Source organism: Actinia tenebrosa, unplaced genomic scaffold (genome assembly GCF_029948245.1).
Source record: "Actinia tenebrosa isolate PJP-AT-01 unplaced genomic scaffold, QUT_ActTen_1.0 PGA_scaffold3__52_contigs__length_22856419, whole genome shotgun sequence".
NCBI classification, from domain to species: domain Eukaryota; kingdom Metazoa; phylum Cnidaria; class Anthozoa; order Actiniaria; family Actiniidae; genus Actinia; species Actinia tenebrosa.
In genome coordinates, this window is record NW_028292580.1 from 17,230,620 (window position 1) to 17,251,331 (window position 20,712).

At 37.7% G+C, this 20,712-nt stretch overlaps 2 protein-coding genes across 3 annotated transcripts; both read left to right on the plus strand.

Moving 5' to 3' along the window:
• The first annotated feature begins 1,937 nt into the window (after positions 1–1,937).
• On the plus strand, positions 1,938–8,528 carry LOC116298734 (tyrosinase-like). Of its 2 annotated transcripts, none has more exons than XM_089035055.1 (3): positions 1,938–2,660; positions 4,714–6,136; positions 6,646–8,528. In XM_089035055.1, exons 1-3 carry the CDS (start codon positions 2,658–2,660, stop codon positions 6,792–6,794), a joined length of 1,575 nt encoding a protein of 524 aa, XP_088891181.1. In that variant the 5' UTR covers positions 1,938–2,657; the 3' UTR covers positions 6,795–8,528. The 2 variants fall into 2 exon arrangements, with proteins under 2 accessions (XP_088891181.1, XP_088891183.1); XM_089035057.1 differs by having other exon boundaries at positions 1,938–2,053.
• Positions 8,529–8,722: 194 nt separating this feature from the next.
• Positions 8,723–18,085, plus strand: LOC116298736 (cytochrome P450 3A24). The gene is made up of 5 exons (XM_031707278.2): positions 8,723–9,246; positions 11,315–11,520; positions 13,016–13,298; positions 14,805–15,108; positions 15,968–18,085. The coding sequence occupies exons 1-5, from the start codon at positions 8,893–8,895 to the stop codon at positions 16,351–16,353; spliced, it is 1,533 nt and encodes a 510-aa protein (XP_031563138.2). The 5' UTR covers positions 8,723–8,892; the 3' UTR covers positions 16,354–18,085.
• The last annotated feature ends 2,627 nt before the right edge of the window (positions 18,086–20,712 follow it).

Genomic DNA, 20,712 nt, shown 5'->3' on the forward strand with positions numbered 1-20,712 from the left:
TACATGGAATTAATTAAATGATTTAATGCATGTTAAAAATACCATCCATTGTCGTGTAGAACAATATGATATGTGTGAACGGCGAGGGACGCCAAAAAAACTTGTGAAATGCGCGCGTGTGAGTTAGTGTAACAAGTGAGAATTTGGCAATATTCTAAGTCCTATGATCTTAGCTTCAAGACTCAGAATTTTTTCTGAGTCTTTCAATTTGCAGCTGCATAAGTCGCTTCATATACTTCGAGGATCAGTTCGATTTGATAGATCTTAGCTTTTTGTCACGTGTTCAGTAGTCTCGATAAGTTAGGATCTTTTTTTGTAATTCGCTCATTCTAAAACAATCTATTGCTGTTTCTAGTTATAAGAAACCATGCACTAAACTGCAGTTAAAATCAAGGTTTTATTTGCAGAAAAACCCGAGAAAACTGACTTTAAAAATAGGCCTCGGCATCTTTGAAAATCGGCGTGTTTTGACTGATTTGGGGTGGAAGGACAAAAATGCGTATAGCGGTTGAAAAAAAGAATTTAAACCTATTCTAACTCCACTTTTGTAGTTAGGATAGATGGCAGCTCCGATCGTAGAAATATAAAATATATGAAAATGGAGCCGAGACCCACGCTCGTTAATACAAAGGCTCCCTCTTAATTATTTAGACGTCGTTCTTTCTTGGAAATTAAGCGGAAGTGATATGGTTGGCCAAATGTTGCAAAATTCAACAGCATGTATATTTATATTCAACAAAATATAATTACATTCAACAATAAAATTGTGTTCAAATTCAACCTTCGTTATTCATATTCAACACTTATATTTGCATTCAACTACAAAATTGTGTTCAAATTCAACCTTCGTTATTCATATTCAACACTTATATTTGCATTCAACTACAAAATTGTGTTCAAATTCTACCTTCGTTATTTATGTTCAGCACATCATATCTATTCAACTTCAATGATACATATTTCTATTCAAGGCTGCCTTCGTTTATCTATACACATTATATAATTCGGCATGCAACAACAACTTGTATCCAACTTCAACCTTCGATTTATGTTCAAGACCAAGACCTAAATACTCGTTCAAGACTTCTTACGTAAGTTCCCGGACATTGGCGAATATTCATTTTCGATATCAGTAAAGCCAATTTTCTTCTCAATACCAAGCTCTCGTACTCGTCGCCATAGAGTCCAACGTGACACGAGTAAGAGTCGAGCTATATCTTTCCAAGTGAAGCCTAGCTTTCTGAACTGCAGTAGGGTGTCTTCTTCGATTTTGAACTTAGGTCTCCCTGGTCCAGTATTTTCACATCTCTCGGGTGGCTGAACTGAGTAGACAGCTAAATGTGTACAGTTCGGGGTGCTTCTTAGCTCGAGTTCTTGCAATTTACGACACCATCTGTGAAACAAAATCTTAAGATTCCTAGCAACTTCGCTCATCTCTTCTTTGCGTTCATGTCCGGGAACTTACGTAAGAAGTCTTGAACGAGTATTTAGGTCTTGGTCTTGAACATAAATCGAAGGTTGAAGTTGGATACAAGTTGTTGTTGCATGCCGAATTATATAATGTGTATAGATAAACGAAGGCAGCCTTGAATAGAAATATGTATCATTGAAGTTGAATAGATATGATGTGCTGAACATAAATAACGAAGGTAGAATTTGAACACAATTTTGTAGTTGAATGCAAATATAAGTGTTGAATATGAATAACGAAGGTTGAATTTGAACACAATTTTGTAGTTGAATGCAAATATAAGTGTTGAATATGAATAACGAAGGTTGAATTTGAACACAATTTTATTGTTGAATGTAATTATATTTTGTTGAATATAAATATACATGCTGTTGAATTTTGCAACATTTGGCCAACCATAAAGTGAGCTACACAGCTGAGGCTGGAGTCACTCGCCAAGAACGGCAGGTACTTTTGGAGTCGAGACCCAGTACGCTCTTACAGAGACCCCCTCTTAGTTATTTAGACTTTCTTCTTGGTTAAAGGAAGTTTACAATTTTTCAAAATTTCAGGGAGGTCGTCGTCAACAAGCAGACAATTAAGGTATATTTGAATATTCGATCATAGGCAATCCATTCAATGGTAATGTTTCTACAGCTAGCGAGATGTTTTGTGCTTCAAATTTTGGATCGAATTTTCAAGCGTCGTCAGAACTATTTTCTGCATTAGACTTTCCAAATTTATACACAGCCTGCATTAGTACTAGGTGATAAGATTTTGGAATTTTCAGAAAAGACGTACTTGAGGATGAGGAGAAAAAAGCCAAAAACTGAAAATAGCACTGTTTGATTTTTGGCCGTAATAGGCTAAACTTGCAGAAAAACCCGGGTAAACACTTTAAAAATCTTAAAATAAAATACACTGTTAGAATCTAGGATAATCCAAGCACATTATATGAAAAAATCCAGTTAAATTGAAGCACTAGTTTTGCGAAGCGAGTGAGGATAGATTCTTCCTGAATTCGCTTGAGTGAGAACGAAGTACCTCACTTTCGCTTTCAAAACTCTCATATTTGAGGTTTACAACGACGACGATTAGTAAAACAATCTTTATTCTATGAATTTTTGAGATTTGATGCTGATTTTTTGTAAGGCTCATCTGCAATACTTGGAAATAGATATGTGAAAACGTCAAGGCAATCCATTCAATGGTAATGTTCCTATACGTATAACGTGCGATGTTTTATATGCTTTAAATTTACCAGTATGAATACATTAAATACATTAATTAATATTGAATACATTAACACATTAACTTTTTTAAAGCAGAATGAGCCTGAAGCGAGATGACGTTTTACCCCCGTCTCTAGACCATATTCCTTTTCACATTGCTTTTGTTCGGGTGTTACTAAAACGAGTAACGCAGTAACGAGTAACGAGTAAACCGAGTAACCAGAAAAATTTTTTTATACATTTAAAAATCTGAAATAAATAGTAATGTATGATAAATAATCATAATTTGTATTCTCTGTTGTGCTTTAGTCTAGCTTTTTTACACAAATGCCGTCTGCAATTTGTACCTCGCAACCTTTTATCTTAATTCAAACAGACAGGATGCTAGATCAAACTGACGGTTTCCACGAGTGGTTTACTCGTTACTCGTTACTGCGTTACTCGTTTTAGTAACACCCCTTTTGTTCTTTAATTATGACTATTGTTCCTGTATTCTCTAAGGAATCACAAATTTTAATATGAAAGAATTTAAAAACCTATTATGGTATAGAGTCGGGGGTAAAACGTCATCTCGCTTCAGGCTTATTACAAACAAAATATTTTATGGAGGCAGCATGGTCGAGTGGTCATAGCGTTGGTCTCGCAATCCGGTGGTGTCGGGTTCGAGTCCCGCTGTGGCCATTAGCTGAGGCCCCGTCCACACTATGCCGAATAAATTTGAATCCGCAACTTTCACACCGAAACCGGAAAAAAAGTTTTCCGTCCACACATGGTAACGAATAAAATTCGTAGTTTCGATAGTTTCGTAGTCCGATCAGAGGCGACAAAAACGCTTTATTGCACATCTGAGCATGTGCATCGAAGCTGAAATTGAGCCCGCGGCGAATTTTTAACACTAATACGGCTAGCCGACGATTTCAAACTGTTCCAAACTGTTGTTTGAAAAAAATCGTTTTCGGTGAAGAATTATTCCGGATTCGCCCGGACTAGTGTGGACGGTAGGCCTAACCGAATAAATAAAAATTCAGATTCAAATTTATCCGGCATAGTGTGGACGGGGCCTGAGACTGTATTTGTCCCGATTCCTGATTAGTTCAGATTCAGTTTCTCGACCACGCTTGTAAATAGCAAACTGGTTTGCCTCCTTGCCAGTTGGGATTCTTAAACTACTGGGCTTCCAGTAATGTATGTCACCCCACAGGTAGCCCAAGCTTGGTTTCTGCGTAGACTCTTCCACAGTCTCGCTTAGAGACTGTAACGGTACAATGACCGAAAGGACTTATGGGTTCCGAAAAGTTGGACCCACCGTGCTTCGGGAACCAAAATACTCGTCCACAGTCTCTCTCGTCTTCGCCGCCATCTTGAAAATAACGGAAACGAAGGGGACATTTTCCTTTTAGATCATCCTCTCTATGGCTTTTTTTTCTTTCTTTTGATAATTCCTTTATTGTATTACTTATTCAGCCTTTGGCTGCATATGTACTTTATTTAATGAACGATTTATCTATCTATCTATCTATGTCTATATCTATGTCAGAGTTTAAAACAAAAAGAACGAAGAGTAATTTTATCAATACACTAGCTAGAGCATATAATTCAAATCAGTAGTATTGACTTCATTTCCATTATATAATTTTATTTATTATATATATATATAGATACATCTGAAGATAAAATTTAGCTTATTTATTATAGATATTTTTTAGTTATATATAATACATTTTTTCATGATTGTAAATATAGTTACGTAATTCAGCCTAAGGGCTGCGATGTAATTTCTTAATAAACTTACTTACTTACTTACTTACTTACTTACTAACTTACTTACTTACTTACTTACTTACTTACTTACTTACTTACTTACTTACTTACTAACTTACTTACTTACTTACTTACTTACTTACTTACTTACTTACTTACTTACTTACTTACTTACTTACTTACTTACTTACTTACTTACTTACTTACTTACTTACTTACTTAGAGTTATCAAATGGCATCAATTGTCTCCGTGCGTATTATTCATTTTAGGAAGTCAAGATGATCAGCCTGACCATCCCTTGCATTGTATTCATTGCTGTCACGTTACCCTTGGCTCAAGGGCAGTTCCCTAGAGTTTGTATCACCTTAGACAGCTTGAGAAGCAAAGAGTGTTGTCCAATCCCTAAGGGCTTCAATGCGCCATGTGGAAGTGATGGAAACAGAGGAACGTGCCATGAACTGATCATTCGTGAGTGGAATTTAACGTACAGCCATTACCATCCATTCCATGACAAGGAAGAACGTCGTGACTGGCCACACGATCTTTACCACAAAACCTGTAAATGCCAGTTAAACTTCGCTGGTTACGACTGCAGCAAGTGCGAGTTTGGTTATTATGGTAAAAACTGCACCCAGAAGCGAACCCTGACACGCAAAAATTTTGTCAAGCTGTCAGCTGAGGAGAAAGATCGATACATGAGGTACGTTAACATGTCTAGGCACTTTAATAGTGATTATGTGGTGACGTCAACTCCCTATGAAGAAATCAAAAGAACCGTCCAAGCTGGTGGCGACCCCGTGGCCTTGTTTCACAACATAAGCAATTTTGATCTGTTTGTGTGGATGCACTACTACGCTGCACGCGACACCATTCTTCCTAATAACACCACAGAGGCAGCCATAGACTTTGCGCATGACGGGCAGGGATTTCCCACCTGGCATCGACTGCTCTTGCTGGCCTGGGAGAAAACCATACAGGAACTTACCGGTGATGACAACTTTGCCCAGCCATACTGGGACTGGACCGCAAATAAAGAATGTGAACCCGCGATTTGCTCGGAAGAACTTCTCGGCGTGACGAAGCAAGACGACGGCGTGGTGAAGGGCAAATACTTTAAGGACTGGTACGTGATTTGTACTAAAGAACAAACCAATGATCTGACCATAATGTGTAACCCTAAAGATAAAAAACGCGGATTGCTACGTTCCACAATTAAGGAAAGAGATAAAAAAGTGAAGACTTATGGATACACGATGACCTTTCCAACCAAAAGTGAAGTCGATTTTGCGCTACGGTTTGAAATGTTCGACCTTCCACCGTACAGCAAAGAATCAAGCTGCAATTTCAAGAACATCCTTGAGGGCTATGTCAATACCAAGACTGGATATCGTCTGCCCAACTCCCATACCATGCACAACCAGGTCCATTTAGCCATAGGAGGTATGATGGGAGATGTACCTTCAGCGTCTAACGATCCAATATTCCCTCTACATCACTCTTTTGTGGATCAAATCTTCGAAAAGTGGCTCCGTAAGTACAACAAAGATGCTTCTGTTCTTTCCCTCTACGATGCACCCATTGGCCATAACAAGGATGACGTCATTGTACCACTATTCCCCGTGTATACTCACCAACAGATGTTCAAGAAGTCCTTTGATTTCGGTTATGATTACGAAGGCATCGACAAAAATGGTATGTAATTAGAATGTTCGCACCTGATTTTTTTTTTTTTTTTTTAACTGGCGGGTCAGGGGTGTGGGGTTATGCTTTATGCAGGGATTTTGCTAAAGAATCCTTGTCAACTCAACATGGGCGTAGCGAAGTCCCAAGATTTGGTCGGGGGAGGGGGGGTTGCACCCAAAATAAAATAGTAGAGGGAAAAGCAGAAACAAACAAATGAAATTTTTTTTTTTTTTTCGCTCAATCTAATTTCTAATATTTCACTTTTCTTTTGTGTTACCTCGACCATTAATTATAAACATTTTCGAATGGGCAATGGACCTACAGCCCCCCCCCCCCCCCCTTGCCCCACCCTCGCTATGCCACTGAACCACAATGCACTGTGCACCAACATTTATTATTGTTAAATCGTTCGTCTACATTGTCATCTCTAGGACTGATCCGCAATCCACCCTGATCCACCCGGCGTAGAACTGCTATTCTGTACACTACTGTTACACTATATATTTTTTGATTTATAGGGAAATCTCCTGAAGATGTGGGTCCAGTGCACCCATTATCGTTGGGAGAGTGCCCAGTTCCTTGCCTAAAAGAAGGGTCTGCAGGAATACAAATATGTTGGTGGTTGATGGCATGGATGCTAGTATGCGAGTTCATAATGGCGGATTGAAGATTGAGAGTAGAGTATACAGTGAAGTATAGAGTAGAGTATACAGTAGAGTATACAGAGAAAATGAGAGAAAAATATTTGATATTTTTCTCTCATTCTCTCTATTTCATTACACACACCGAACGCATAATTTATTAATACTATACCATGTCTGTTCTTTGTGTACATATTTACGGTCTTTAACTTACCTATAGAGAAAATATATCGCTCTGGGATCCTCACCTTACATTTCATATTCCGGCTGCGTTACCAGCGTGTGGTTGGTCCTTATAGTGTAGTGGTTAACACATCGGACTAGAATACCGAAGACATGGGTTCGATTCCCGCCAAGGGCATTTGATATTTTTCTCTCATTCTATCTATTTCATTGCACACACTGAACGCGTATTTCATTACTACTATACTATGTGTATTCTCACTGAATAATTTATCACCAAGCAGAATAAATTAAGTCGACACGTACACATGGCTTATTGCATAACGTCGTTTGGAGTTTCGGAAAAGAATTTTGCCCCACCAACCCACCCCTAAGCCTGGTGGCGGGGGAGTTCTCGTTTTCCATATTCTCGCTGTTTGCCTCATCATCGTCGCGGATCTCGCCCCATAACTTAATCATACTGCGACGTGATAATGGCTTCAATGAGAATAAATTATTATTTAAATAGATGTTTCTCGTTGGACGTAATGCACCAATGCCTTTTATGTTTTGGCTACTAATTAGTATTCAAGATGAATAGTCAAGTTTAAAGTTTATTTCCTCGGTAATCATAGTATCACAAAGTAATACCATGAATTCTTCGGGATATTAGGGATTGGCCCCGGGTCTTTCCACTATTAAACTTCCCGAGGCTTCGGGGACATATTTAATCCCTTAAATGTGAGTTGTATTTGTAAAATCATGGTCAGTTTTCATGCATTTAGCTCGTTAAAAAATGTTCTTATTTTGTAAACTGACTTCTCTATATTTTTCAATTGCTATAGGTATTACTTAATATAAGTACATGCTACAATAGACCCCCGCTCTAAGGACACCGGCTTAATAAGGACACCTCGTTATTAAGGACAGGTTTCAAAGGCCAAACGAAAGCTCCATACATTTTCTGTTAAATTAAACCGCTTTATAAGGACACCCGTTGATAAGTACAAAGGACACATAGGACCTGAATGACAGCTTCCACACATATAACCAACCCCCGCATTAAGGACACTTGAAATTTGAAGACGTCTTTAATGTGTTTGTTTATTGATATTATGAGCTTATACGGATTATATGGTCAGTTTTTGCGTATCAACGGCCCACACACTGATCATTGCAGTAAAGTTATTAACAACCTTAGCAGGATTTTAAGCGATGTTCAATTAGTTTGGTTCAATCGCAGTATTTTGAACTCTGTTCAAACAAAACTCACCGAGATTTCTTTAAATGAAATTATACAGCACTGTACAGTATGGTACAGAAAAGATGTCGTGCTTGTACAGTAATGTACTTTTTGCTTCAGTTTTGGCTGTCGTACAGTGAACTATTGTAGCTGCAAGTGTGCAGTGTGAGTAAAAAGAAAACAGTCAACAAACAAAGCTCACAGACGTCTTTAAATGAAATTTTACAATACAGTGCAGTAAATGCAAATGTAGTTCTTGCACAGTAATGCACTTTTTGTTCTAGTTTAGGCTGTTATATTGAATATTGTAGTTCAAGGTTTACAGTGCAGTAAAAATAAATGGTTAACTAATGTGTTTTCAGCTGTTTTTCTGACACCTCGATCCCAACGGTGTCCTTATTAACGGGGTTCCACTGTTTAAGAGTTATTTCTATTCTGTAGTAAGGAATTATTTCTGTCGGTGACTGGATTCGAATCCGATATTTCATCATATATTTCTAATTGATATTTGTATTTTTTGCGATTCGTTGAACGTCATACGTCATATGCCTTTTCTGAGTTCGATAAACAGTATGCATCGTGGTCTAGATTCGGTACAAACAACACCATATAAAGTATGACGTTTGTACCGACGCTAGAACGCTAAATATAGACAATGATGTCACACAATGCATGATATAACTGCTTGACCGAGGTTGCAAATCTATCACAAACTCAAGATGGAACTCAATGATCTTTCCTTATTCTTGGCTGCGAATTGGTTCTCTATTAGTTTTGTAGTATGTTCCTCAATTATTCTGTATTTCTGGGGCATTGCTCCTTTTCGACGCTCTACGATTGTCGCTGCTGTAGGCGATGTTCCTGGACCAACTCCGTTACCTTTCGTGGGTAATATTCTCGACCTCATAAAGTTTAAAGGCCAGTTCCACTTGCAAATCGACCACTACTACAAGAAATATGGTCGATTATTTACAATGTTTCTATTCGAGAAGAAGCCCTCGTTAGTGGTGAGTGACCCAGAGATGTTAAAAGAGATAATGGTCAAAGAGTTTCAAAGCTTTCATGATCGTCCGGTAAGTTGATCAGCTATTTTAAACTAAAACGTGAAATACTTGATAAATTTGATACTGAGCCTTGAAGAAATTCATCTATGTATCACAATAATTATTTATTATAACTAAGTTTCTCTGGATTTAAAAAAGCAAAGTCACGATTAGTTAGGCTTTTTTCTGCATAATTAAAAAAAGTTAAGCTTCACACTTCATTTCATTTTGAATAATTATTCTTTTAGTTTGTAATGTCGTTGCACAAGTGAGTATATCGATAAATATATCGGCAACAGCTCTCTTGTCTTGTATTGCCTTTTATTTTAAAAAATCATATAAATGCTGGGAACTTTTCGTTTACAATAAAATATAGTAGGGCCCGTTCGCACTAGGCTTCGTTTGTTTAGCAAAAATATCTGTCAAAATCGCCCTCTCGCTTTACCAAACTTCAAAGACGCCATCGGCCTGTTTCGAAGCAGGACAAAATTTTGTCAAACGTCAAAACTGTCAGATTTCTTAGTCCTTAACAGAATCATATGCATTTGGCGCGAAATCAATTCAGGTCATTAGTGGTTACGTGTCAACATTTTGTCGGTCTAGTGCAAACGGGCCCTAATTCAAAAAAAGTTTGTTGAATGTTGCGTACCATAGTCCAAAATACACTATGGGTGAGTCGGATTAATCCAATCAGCGAATGGTCACAATGATACGGCATTTTACTAGTATCGAACTTTGTCTGCCCATATGTTTCTAGCATATTTTCTTCTTTGCTGACATTATTTACATTTAATGAAGAATATGATATCCAAATCCGGTAAGCAATATGCAGGGCTGTCAACCCCCGAGATATTCAAATCTGGAGGGAAGGGACATGACGTCACAGCGCGTCAGAAAAAGGGGCGAAAAGTCGTTTTCGCTTTGTAACATTTGATGTGATTGGTTTATTTCTGACCAATCAGATTATCGCTCATATCACAATGGCCTGCTTGCAAGAACAGTTCATGAGGAACGTTTTGATTTTGTTAGCAATTTAAAATAACACAAACAACACAAAATAATTGGAATTTTATGGTTGTGAAAGTCGAGTCTCACAAGAAATGGTCAGCTTCGGGGATTATCCAGGAGATTCGAGACTCTAATCTGGAGACCGGGAGATACGGTCCAAAATCTGGAGACTCTCGGTTTATCCGGGAGAGTTGACAGCCCTGATATGGGACATGAAGCAAAACATTTGAATCTCAAACCATTTTTAAGATTACTAGAAATTTTGAATGTGTGATTGTGTTCCAAAACTGTTCTATCCAATGGCAGTTTTATTTAATCACTACTATATTTATGAATTGGGGCAGAGGATGTGCAACCTCCTTAGATGAGACTATATCTACTGCATTATTTGAGCTTGAGTTTGTGACGGTCCTGTTCATGAAGGGTGCATCCTCTCCTAAAGAAACTATTCTGGATCTATCCAAACTCTATAGGCATTAACCTTAATTAGTTATCATCAAATTCTTAGGAGTGTTATTTCCTGTTCTGCTAAAAATATTAGATAACCATAAAATAAATTTGACTAAGAAAATTCCATGTTGAAATGATTGAATGCAAATAAGGATTTTTCAGTGGCTGATTTCTCATTTACTCAACATTTATGCCACCCGGTTAGCTCAGTTGGTAAGAGCGTCGGTCTGTTGTGCGGGAGGTTGTGGTTCAAGCCTCGGCCGGACCAACACTCAGGGTCTTAAAAAAAATTGAGGAGAAGGTGCTGCCTTTGTAATAATAGTAATCTGCAAACGGTTAGACCTTCAAGTCTTCTCAGACAAGGACTTAAAACCTTAGGCCCTGTCTCCCAACCCTGCCTAACCTACAGTAAATGGGGGACATAAAAGAACCACTGAGGACGTAAAAAGAAACCCTGACAGTGACCACCCTCAGTGCCTCCACTTCATACTAACCATCTCTCATGTTTGTAAATTGCTTAAAAAAGCAATCTGTCATGTAAAGCACCTTTGATTATATCCACATAGGAAAGGGTGCTATATAAATCATAATCATCGTCATCATCATCATTTATTCACAATTTGAAAAATCCAACTTACAGGATTTAATGGAACTGCCAAAGCCATTTGACTCCATGATGACTGCAGCAAAAGGAGAAACTTGGCATCGCATTCGCACTACGCTATCACCAACATTCAGTGCTCATAAAATGAAATTGATGATTCCACTGTTGAATAAGTCATGTGATCTACTAGAGAAGAAGTTAGGACATGACGCTGAAACAGGAGAAACGATTAACATCTACAAGTAAGTAACACTGAATATAACTGATTGATTTCTTGTTTAAATTGCCTCATAACAATGAATGAAAGAATGAATGAAACTGAAGTAACACTGAATAACACTGATAAAGTGCCTAACTTAACCACCTAACTTAATATTTTCACAGGGTTTGTGCTACTCCTTAAACTCCTTGAAAACTCCTTGAATTTAATTCACGTTTTCAAGTGCACTTGAAAAGCTCTTGAATTTTATGATATTACCCAAACTCCTTGAAAACTCCTTGAATTTTTGCTTTGATCATTACTTGCATGGTTCTGAAATAGATCTAGTCAGAAAGATTGGAAAATATGAAAGTTAGCCATACGTAACCACCGTGTAAAACCTTGGCATATTAATTTAGCTGAACGTACTCCTTGAAAATTCATTTCTGGGTCCCTGTATACTCCTTGAATAGTCCTTGAATTTTAAGTGGTTACCTTAGCACAAACCCTGTTTTCAGTATTACTTTATAAAGGAGGCAGCATGGTCGACTGGTCGTTGCATTAGTCTCACAATCCAGTGGTGCTGGTTTTGAGTCCTGTGGCCACTAGCTGAGACTATTAATTTTGTCCTGATTTCTGATTAGTTCGAGTTCAGTTTCTCAACCCTTCTTGTCAATTATATCATTTTGATTTCTGAATGAATATAATAAATGATAAATGCAAGGCTTATACTAAGTTGAATGCTTAAAACAACAACATGCATGACAGCCAAATGACTGTATACTACTTGCGGGTGGTGATGACAAGTAGTATACAGTTATTTACATATATTAGCTGTCGTGCTATTTTGCTACACTGTGCTGAAGCGACCCAACAAGGTCGAGACAGCTGTCCACTGTTGCATTTTGACTTCCAGTTTGAATTCTATCTTGTGGTTGTTGTTTGAAGTATTCCACGTAGTATAAGCCTTGCAATAGCATTTATTTTTGTTATTTTTGGCTTACTAGATCTTTTACAGATCCTAAGTTTATTGCAGCGTTTTTGTACACAGTCCTTGCTTTACATTTTTTTACTATATAAATGAATGAAGATAGCAAATTATACATTATATGATGGTGGTAGCAAGGGCGGATCCAGGGGGGGCAAAGGGGGGTTGAAGCCCCGCCTTCAGCAGAAAAAAAGGTTCTTTTTTATATTGTTTTCCGTTGTGTTGACAGAAGAAACTCAATTAGCCCCCCCTAAACTCAATTAGCCCCCCCCCTAAATTTTTTTCTGGATCTGCCCTTGGGTGGTAGTATATTTATTCCTTCATTCTTTCGTTCATTATTTCGCTCATTCCTTTGTTCCTTCGTTCCTTCCTTCCCTTCCTTCCTTCCTTCGTTCCTTCCTTCCCTTCCTTCCTTCCTTCCTTCCTTCGTTCCCTCCTTCCCTCACTCCCTCCTTCCCTCATTCCTTCCTTCCTTCCTTCCTTTCTTTCTTTTATTTCTGGCTTGTTCTTTATCAACATAGTCACCAACACACCTGATTATGTGTTTCAGGTACTACCAAGGTCTGACCATGGAAGCAATTTTAGCCACCTTTTTTGGCATCGACTGCAACGCACAGAATGATTACGACGATCCAGCATTTAAAGCTGGAAGAAACAGCCTTGATCCAGGACCGGTCAGACGATTCATCACTGGTCTCATAGCAGTCGTACCATTTGGTTCATATCTTGTGAAGTTTTTCCCGTCGTTTTTCATTGGCCAGTTTCAAGATCTTGTTCACTTGACAGAGAAGATGATTGAAGCTAAAAGAAGTGGGGATAGTAATCAGAGAAAGGTTAGATCAACTTTATTAAATAAAATAAAATAATGTCTTTATTGCATAAATGAAATACATATGTACATATCTGAAGCCATCCTAATTAAAGAACAAAAACCAGATTTATACGAACAAGGACAATCTGTCACTCTTAAACTATGAAATTGAACAATATCTATGTATGCATATCCCGGGGGGGGGGGGGGTACTCTTGCCCGTTTAGGGTATGGATGTGCCGCTGAGCCCTCTGAACCCTGACCCTGTTCCAGAGTAAAAATCGCTGAAATTCATACCCTGTTCCAGAGCAAGATTGCTGAAAACCCTGTTCCAGAGAGGAGAGATCGTGATTTCATATACCCTGTTCCAGAGCGAGCGCGATTTTATATACCCTGTTCCAGAGAAGAATCGCTGAAAACCATACCCTGTTTGGCGGCACGTACCCGTATAGCAAATATAGGGGAATACCCCCCCGGGACACATATTGGTCCCTAGGCTTTACAGTACATCATTGTAATACGTATTAGTCCCTAGAGCTTTATAGTATTTCACTGTAGTACACTTATAGTGAGTCATTAAATTGATGATGGACGATGGATATGGCGTCCGAAATATCTCACTCGAAAAACTTCTAGTCATTCTTTTCGTATATAAATTTTTGGCCCAAAGAAACATATTCACATAATGTTTAGAATATTACTAGAAATACTAAGATAAAATTAACTATCTACAAACCTATTTCATACTTAAAAGCTAAAAGGTTCTTAAAAGTATTCTTATAGCGTTCAGTCTTTATAACACACTATTTTTGTTCTGGAATTTCTAAGATTGTAAAGAGAGCGATTAAATCTAGGAACTAATTCATATAGTGTATGTTCAGGTAAAACTTTGGTTCGCTTAAAGAGCCCATTGTTTATTGTTTGCAGGATATTAAGAATATCTATACATTCTGATATATACCTACGCTTATTGTCTATCTACTGGACAGATAAAGCTCTTAATTCACCGCTTCAGGAACTCATTTGAGTGATTACCAAACAAGGGTTTTCAAGTCGCGGTTGGAGATGATGTGTTTATACATTTAATGTATTTTATCAAGTCCAGCCTCGAACTTGGAACCATCTTTTTGTGCTTGCTCAAGCATTTTAGACATGTCATCCTCTTGAAAATAAGATTCTTTGTTTGAGTCGTATCCATGTTCATGTGTCTTCTCATCTGCAACCGTTAAACAAAGAAATGATACTCTAGCAGGGGCAGATCCAAGGGAGGGGTGCAGGGGGTGCGCACCCCTCCCTGATTCCACTTTGTGCCCCTACTTCGAAGATAACCAATAATGTTTTTTCCCTTTGATTCTAAGGGGTGCACCCCTCCCTGGATTAAATTTGTGCGCAGCACCCCTCCCTGAACAAAATCCTGGATCTGCCCCTGCTCTAGGGAATGACGTGGGCTGTAATGGAAAAACATTTCGTCAAAAGTATAAAGGTATATATTTAGGAATATTATTAACATTTGGATGCTTTTTGCCAGGATGTACTTGGCTTGATGCTGAACCACACTAATGATCAAGACGTTCCAGAGAACAAGAGGCTGACAGAGAGTGAAGTTATTGCTCAAAGTATGGTGTTTCTATTTGCTGGCTATGAGACCACGAGCAACGTCCTCTCCCTGGCCTGCCATCACATAGCGACTAGCCCAAATGTCCAGGAAAAGTTGCAGAAGGAAATCGATGAAGTGTGGAGTGATGAAGACCAGGCACCGTCGTACGAAGTTGTCCAGTCGTTACCTTATCTTGATATGGTGATCTCGGAAACACTTCGTCTCTACCCACCAGGTTAGTAAATAAAAATAAAATAAATAAATCACTTTTATTTAAGTGTCTTGTCGTTTTAGCGCTTTCGCACTAATTGGGCACACTTTTCACTCACACGCACTACCACTACATTTAATATTCTATGCACACAACGCTCAACTCACATGCTGATTTTTACGGAGGGAGGGAACCCGAGAATCCGGAGAAAACCCTCGTAGCATAGGAGAGAACAACACATCAAACAAACTCAATTCACATGTGATATATATGGCGACAGGGCTCGAACCAGTGACCCGGCCCGTTGGAATCACAGCGGTGAAAGACGACGTGTTAGAACGCCACCCATGCTACCCATAGTCTTTGGTCATATTTTCACATTCTAACCCATTTGAACCCGTGCCCTGGCGATTCCGGTGCCGCGCTCTAACCACTGCGCTATCAAGTCTCATATAATACTTTCAACTGGCCCTGCCGTGACTTTGATCAGCCCAGAGGTCGTTTCAGGGCTCATTCAGTGAATTAGTCATGACCTGACTTAGATCGGCCCAGAGGTTGTTTCAAGGTTCAATCTGTGAGCCATGCCCTGACTTAAATCAGCCTAGAGATTTTCAGGGTTCGATCTGTGAGTTAGCCATGCCCTGACTTTGATCAGCCCAGAGGTTGTTTCAGGGTTCAATCTGTGAGTTAGCCGTGCCCTGACTTAGATCAGCCCAGAAATCGCTTCAGGGTTGAATCTGTGCGGAGTTTTACCTTGTTTCGACTCAGATCAGCCCAGAGGTTGTTTCAGTGTTCGATAAAATTGGGTGCCCTTGGTTTTAATTTGTAAGCACTTGAAAAACATTGTTTTATTGCCGTGTGTAATGTGTTTTTTTTATTCCAGCTTTTGCGACAACCCGAGAGTGCACCAAAGATTGTGTTATCAAGGGTCTTCCTATCAAGAAAGGAACTTCGATATTCACCGCTGTCTACAGCATGCATCGTGACCCTGAGTTCTTCCCAGACCCCGACACCTTTGACCCAGAACGCTTCAGCGTCGATGCCAAGGCGTCACGTGATCCCTACACCTACCATCCCTTCAGTCATGGTCCACGCAACTGTATTGGGATGAGGTTCGCCCAGATGCAGATGAAGCTGGCTATAGTGCGCATTTTGAAGAAATTCAACTTTGTAGTTGCGCCTGAAACTAAGATTCCACCGGTTGTCGAAGTGAAGCAGATTCTGGGCTGCTCTGATGGTATCTTTCTCAAGGTTGAACGCAGACACTGAAGCTACATAATATACCTTTTTAGCTTGGACGTAATTTCTTTCCATTTAAGACCAAATGTTATTCTTTAGAGAACCATTTCTTTGTTTAATGGCTTCACATGAGAAGACACATGAATATGGATACAGCTAAAACGAAAAAGACATGCGCTCTGAAATCGGAAAACATTACGTCCAAGCTAATTTTTTTTTTTTTTTTTTTTTTTTTTTTTTCCACATTAGGAGTTACAAGATAATTAATAGTGTTACAGTCATTCTCAATGGACCAAATCCACTTGGGCGTAATCTTTTCCCATTTCAGACCACTTATCATTCCCTACATTATTATTTCTTTGCTTGGCGGTTGTTAAGAAGAAGACGCATGCATATGGAGACAACTCAAACAAAGAACCTTATTCTGAAGAGAAGGCAAGTGGTCTGTAATAGGAAAACATTTCGCACAAGTCGATTTGGTCCATCCATAGTAGCATGCGCGATGAAACCGTCGTCTTCACCGTTTCCATCACATTCCATAGGCATGTGCAATTTCAATTTTTTGCCAATTCTCGACTTTCACATCCCCATAATCCTTTGCGTCTTTGGGGGGTAACCAGATTGTAAAAAACCACTTATTTTGCTGAAGGCTGATTAGACAATGTTGAAAATACCTTGTTTGGTATCCAAAGATAAAATGAAGAAGTAAAAAACAGAAAAAGATAGAAGCTTGAAGACTTTTAAGGTAAATTTTAAAAAATTTTCGTAAGTCAATACATTTTCTGTAAGACCAAAACTCTTGATGATCTGTACACGTAAAATTAACTTGGAATAAACTGATAATCAGTATTGTACAGATAAAAGCAGGTATAGTATAAATTCAATTAAGAAACTTTTCCATTTGGGACAGTTTTTTGATTGGTTGATTGGTCGACCGCAAAGCATTACGATTCCGCGCATGCGCTATTGAGAAAAACTGTTTAGACCATAAAAGGAAGTACAATTAGAATCCTGTTAGTAGTTATTCAACATATAATCGAAGCATAGATGTAAAAATTACTGTAACTGCTTTGCACCTCAATATTCACTTATCAGTTTTCTTCATGAACTAACACTACGACATTCACTTTTTCTCTGTGTATTTGTGTTTATAATTATGCAGATTTTGAACTGTAGCACTTGAGAACGTCGAACTCTGCAACATTTCAAAAATTGCTCGCGTGTATCAATAGAGGCTTTGCACCATCAGAACCTTTATTATCATTTTTTCCTTTTTCATTAAGATTTTGGAAATACAAGTCAAAGTCCGTATAAGAATTTTGCAAAATTTCACCGTACAATATTTGATTTTTTTAAATTTTGAATAGTTCGATCATCTTTGGGACTAGATTCTCATTTTGAGAATGTCAAATGAAAATGCTTACGTTATCATTCCTACTGCGCCGTCCAAACCAAAAAAAAGTAACGTTGATCGTGTACTAACATGACAATGTTATGATATTAACCGTTATGCACTAGAGTGCACGCACTAAATCCGTGAACATTAATTAGTACTGATTAGTATTATTTCATACAGAATCCTTTGTTTTCTATTGTTTATTTATCACCATTTAGTACTAAAAGTTAGTATTTGTTTTACGGGTTTAGTGCGTGCACTCTAACATTGTTTCAAGATTCAAAATTTCACTTTGTAGCTGTTTTAAAAATAATCCAATAAAAACCAAAGGTTTTTTTAAAAATAAATACGAAAATAGAGCAGTTAGATCATAGAATACCTTCCTTTCTTATTGCATGGGCGGCGCAACGATTTTATAAGTGTGGGGGGGGGGGGGGGGGGGGCTTACACACGACCAAACACGTGACTTTGTATGGATTGGACACAGGTAACCCATTGGGAAAACCGAATTATTTATTTGCGTGCCTCTCGTCAATGTTTCGTTTACTAATAATTACAGTTTGATAATAATATATATCTACCAAAATCTCCTAACTTTTTGAAAAAAGTTTGAACGTTCGATTTGGGCCCACGATGTGCGCGTGCTCAAAAACCGCTGAAAAATCGTTTTGAACTTCAAGAGAGCAAAACCCTCACATTTTGCACGGGACTCTATACTGCTTATGATCTTATTCCGAAAAACTCCTCAAAGTCTAGGTTATATCAATTTTTTTTAGAAAAACTTGATTTTTCTAAGACATGAAAAAATACATTTTTGTAGGGATTTTTTTTTTTAACTCTATGAGAGTTCTTGAAAGGCTGAAAGGATAAAATATGACAAATCAATGTGTTTCTTTGTCGTTTTGTAAAAAATACCTACGTATTATTGTAGGATGATACACTAGCCGTCATTCGTGCAATCGTAGAGTCTGCAAAGAACTAATATCTCATGAATCTTAATTTTTTTTCTGATCACTTTCGACTGAATTCGGTGTCACAATTTTTGCTCCAAAAAGTCGCGCATAGGCATCCATTAAATGCTGATTTTCTCGAAAACAAGCTCAGTACACCCCATTTTTCTTTTTATATTTGGAATCAGCATTAAATTTCAGTTCAAAGACGTTTCAATTTTCAATTTTCTGTTTATTTTTTTCCAAAGTATTCAGCCACAGTCGCGAACTCTAGAGGCAAATAATATTTTCATATGTTAACGCTGTCCAGGTGAACTTTTAAATTAGTTTTCTCAAACAATCGGACTGCAGTTTATTAAATTTTTATTATTATTTAACTCAATTAGCTTTGAATTTGTTCTACTAACAACTCTTTGCACTCCGGCATGTTTTCGTTTGAACTGAATTTAGTCACTGAAATTCAATTTGGAATTATCTGGGGGGAAAATTGCTAGCAAGGAAACATTATTTATAATCTTAAACAAAGTTGTTTTTTTTTATTTTATTTTTTTTATTTTTAATTAATTTGTTTTATTTTGTTTGCTGTAATTCCTAAATTTTCGTAAAATTTTTATCATACAATCGACAAAATTACTCGATTCTGATTGAACAAGAGGAGTACAATTAAGTTGCTCGTAGAATTCATAATTTTCGAAAGTTCTCGAATATTGGACTCGCCTCGAAAGGCTCGTGCAATTTTGAAAACTTCCAAAACATCAATCATACCTATAAATTCCAAATTGTACTCGAGATCATGCGATTTCCTACACAAATTGTAAATCAAATTGTAATCTTAAATGTTAAGGACTAGATTTTATAAACGAAAACAAAGAATTTTCTAGAACAAATTCAAAGCTAATCAAGTTAAAAAATAATTAAATAGGCTTTAAGAAATCTAATTTAAAGTTAAGCTGGACAGCGCTAACATAACTTCAACGCCACTTGATAACCTTTAGCTGCCAGTCTAACCTTGATATCATATTTTCTTACACACCAATGGCTTTAAAACAAACATTCTAAATTTTAATTCGATCTTTGGGCTTTCACTTAGTTTGGAGACTAGCTCTCTTGTGATTGTCCCACGCTGTGATACAACAGCGAAAAGCTTTGTAGATTCTTAACCTTTGCTATCCTTCGTGAGCCGAAAAAGTTAACTAATTGTTTAAAAAACCTATTTTAATAAAGAGCAGCTGGACCGCACTTGCATAATATAAATAGTTAAATATAATCCTCTAGATTTTCTGATAAATTTTTGAATAGAGTATCTCAACAACATTATTTCGAGTTCACGTTCATCTTAAAGGCATCCATTAGCAAGATTTAGTCGCGTTTCTGCTAATGATACCTGAAAAAAACGAATTCTAAGCTATGATGACAGGAATTCACAAAAGTTGGTTCTATTCAGTGATATGTGCAGCTTTTTGCTCAAGGATATCCTTGTCTAGTAAGTAAACTCACCTGCATGCCTCATCTTTTGTTTAAAAGACTAGTGAATGATATTGTTGGAGTCAGTGAGATTTTTTGAATTAGAGTTTCGATATCAGTGCTTTTCGTTTCTACAGTCGGTATTTTGTGCATGAATTTTATGAACAAGAAAAGCATTCAGTTTCTCAAGTATCTAACGTTTTTTTTTACGAATTGCGAAAAGTTGTTTTTTCGATTCCACTATTTTGTCCCTTCTTTATTTCGAAAAAGAAGTTTATCATCAGTTTACGAGATTTTGAAACTGTTATAACAATCTAGCACAATAGGAAACGTCATTTAAACTGAGTTATGATGTGATCGGATTACCGTACAGAAATACTGTACCAGCAGTTTTTGAAGATAAATGTTCCCATGAAAATCATGACGTCATCGTATTCGAAAAATTTCGGATACGAAATGTTCTCCTTCCACACTAATACGGCTAGCCGGCGTTTTCAAATTGTTCCACCCTTTTTTGGTGAAGAATTGTTCCGGATTCGCACCGACTAGCGTGGACGGTAGGCCTAACCGAATAAATGA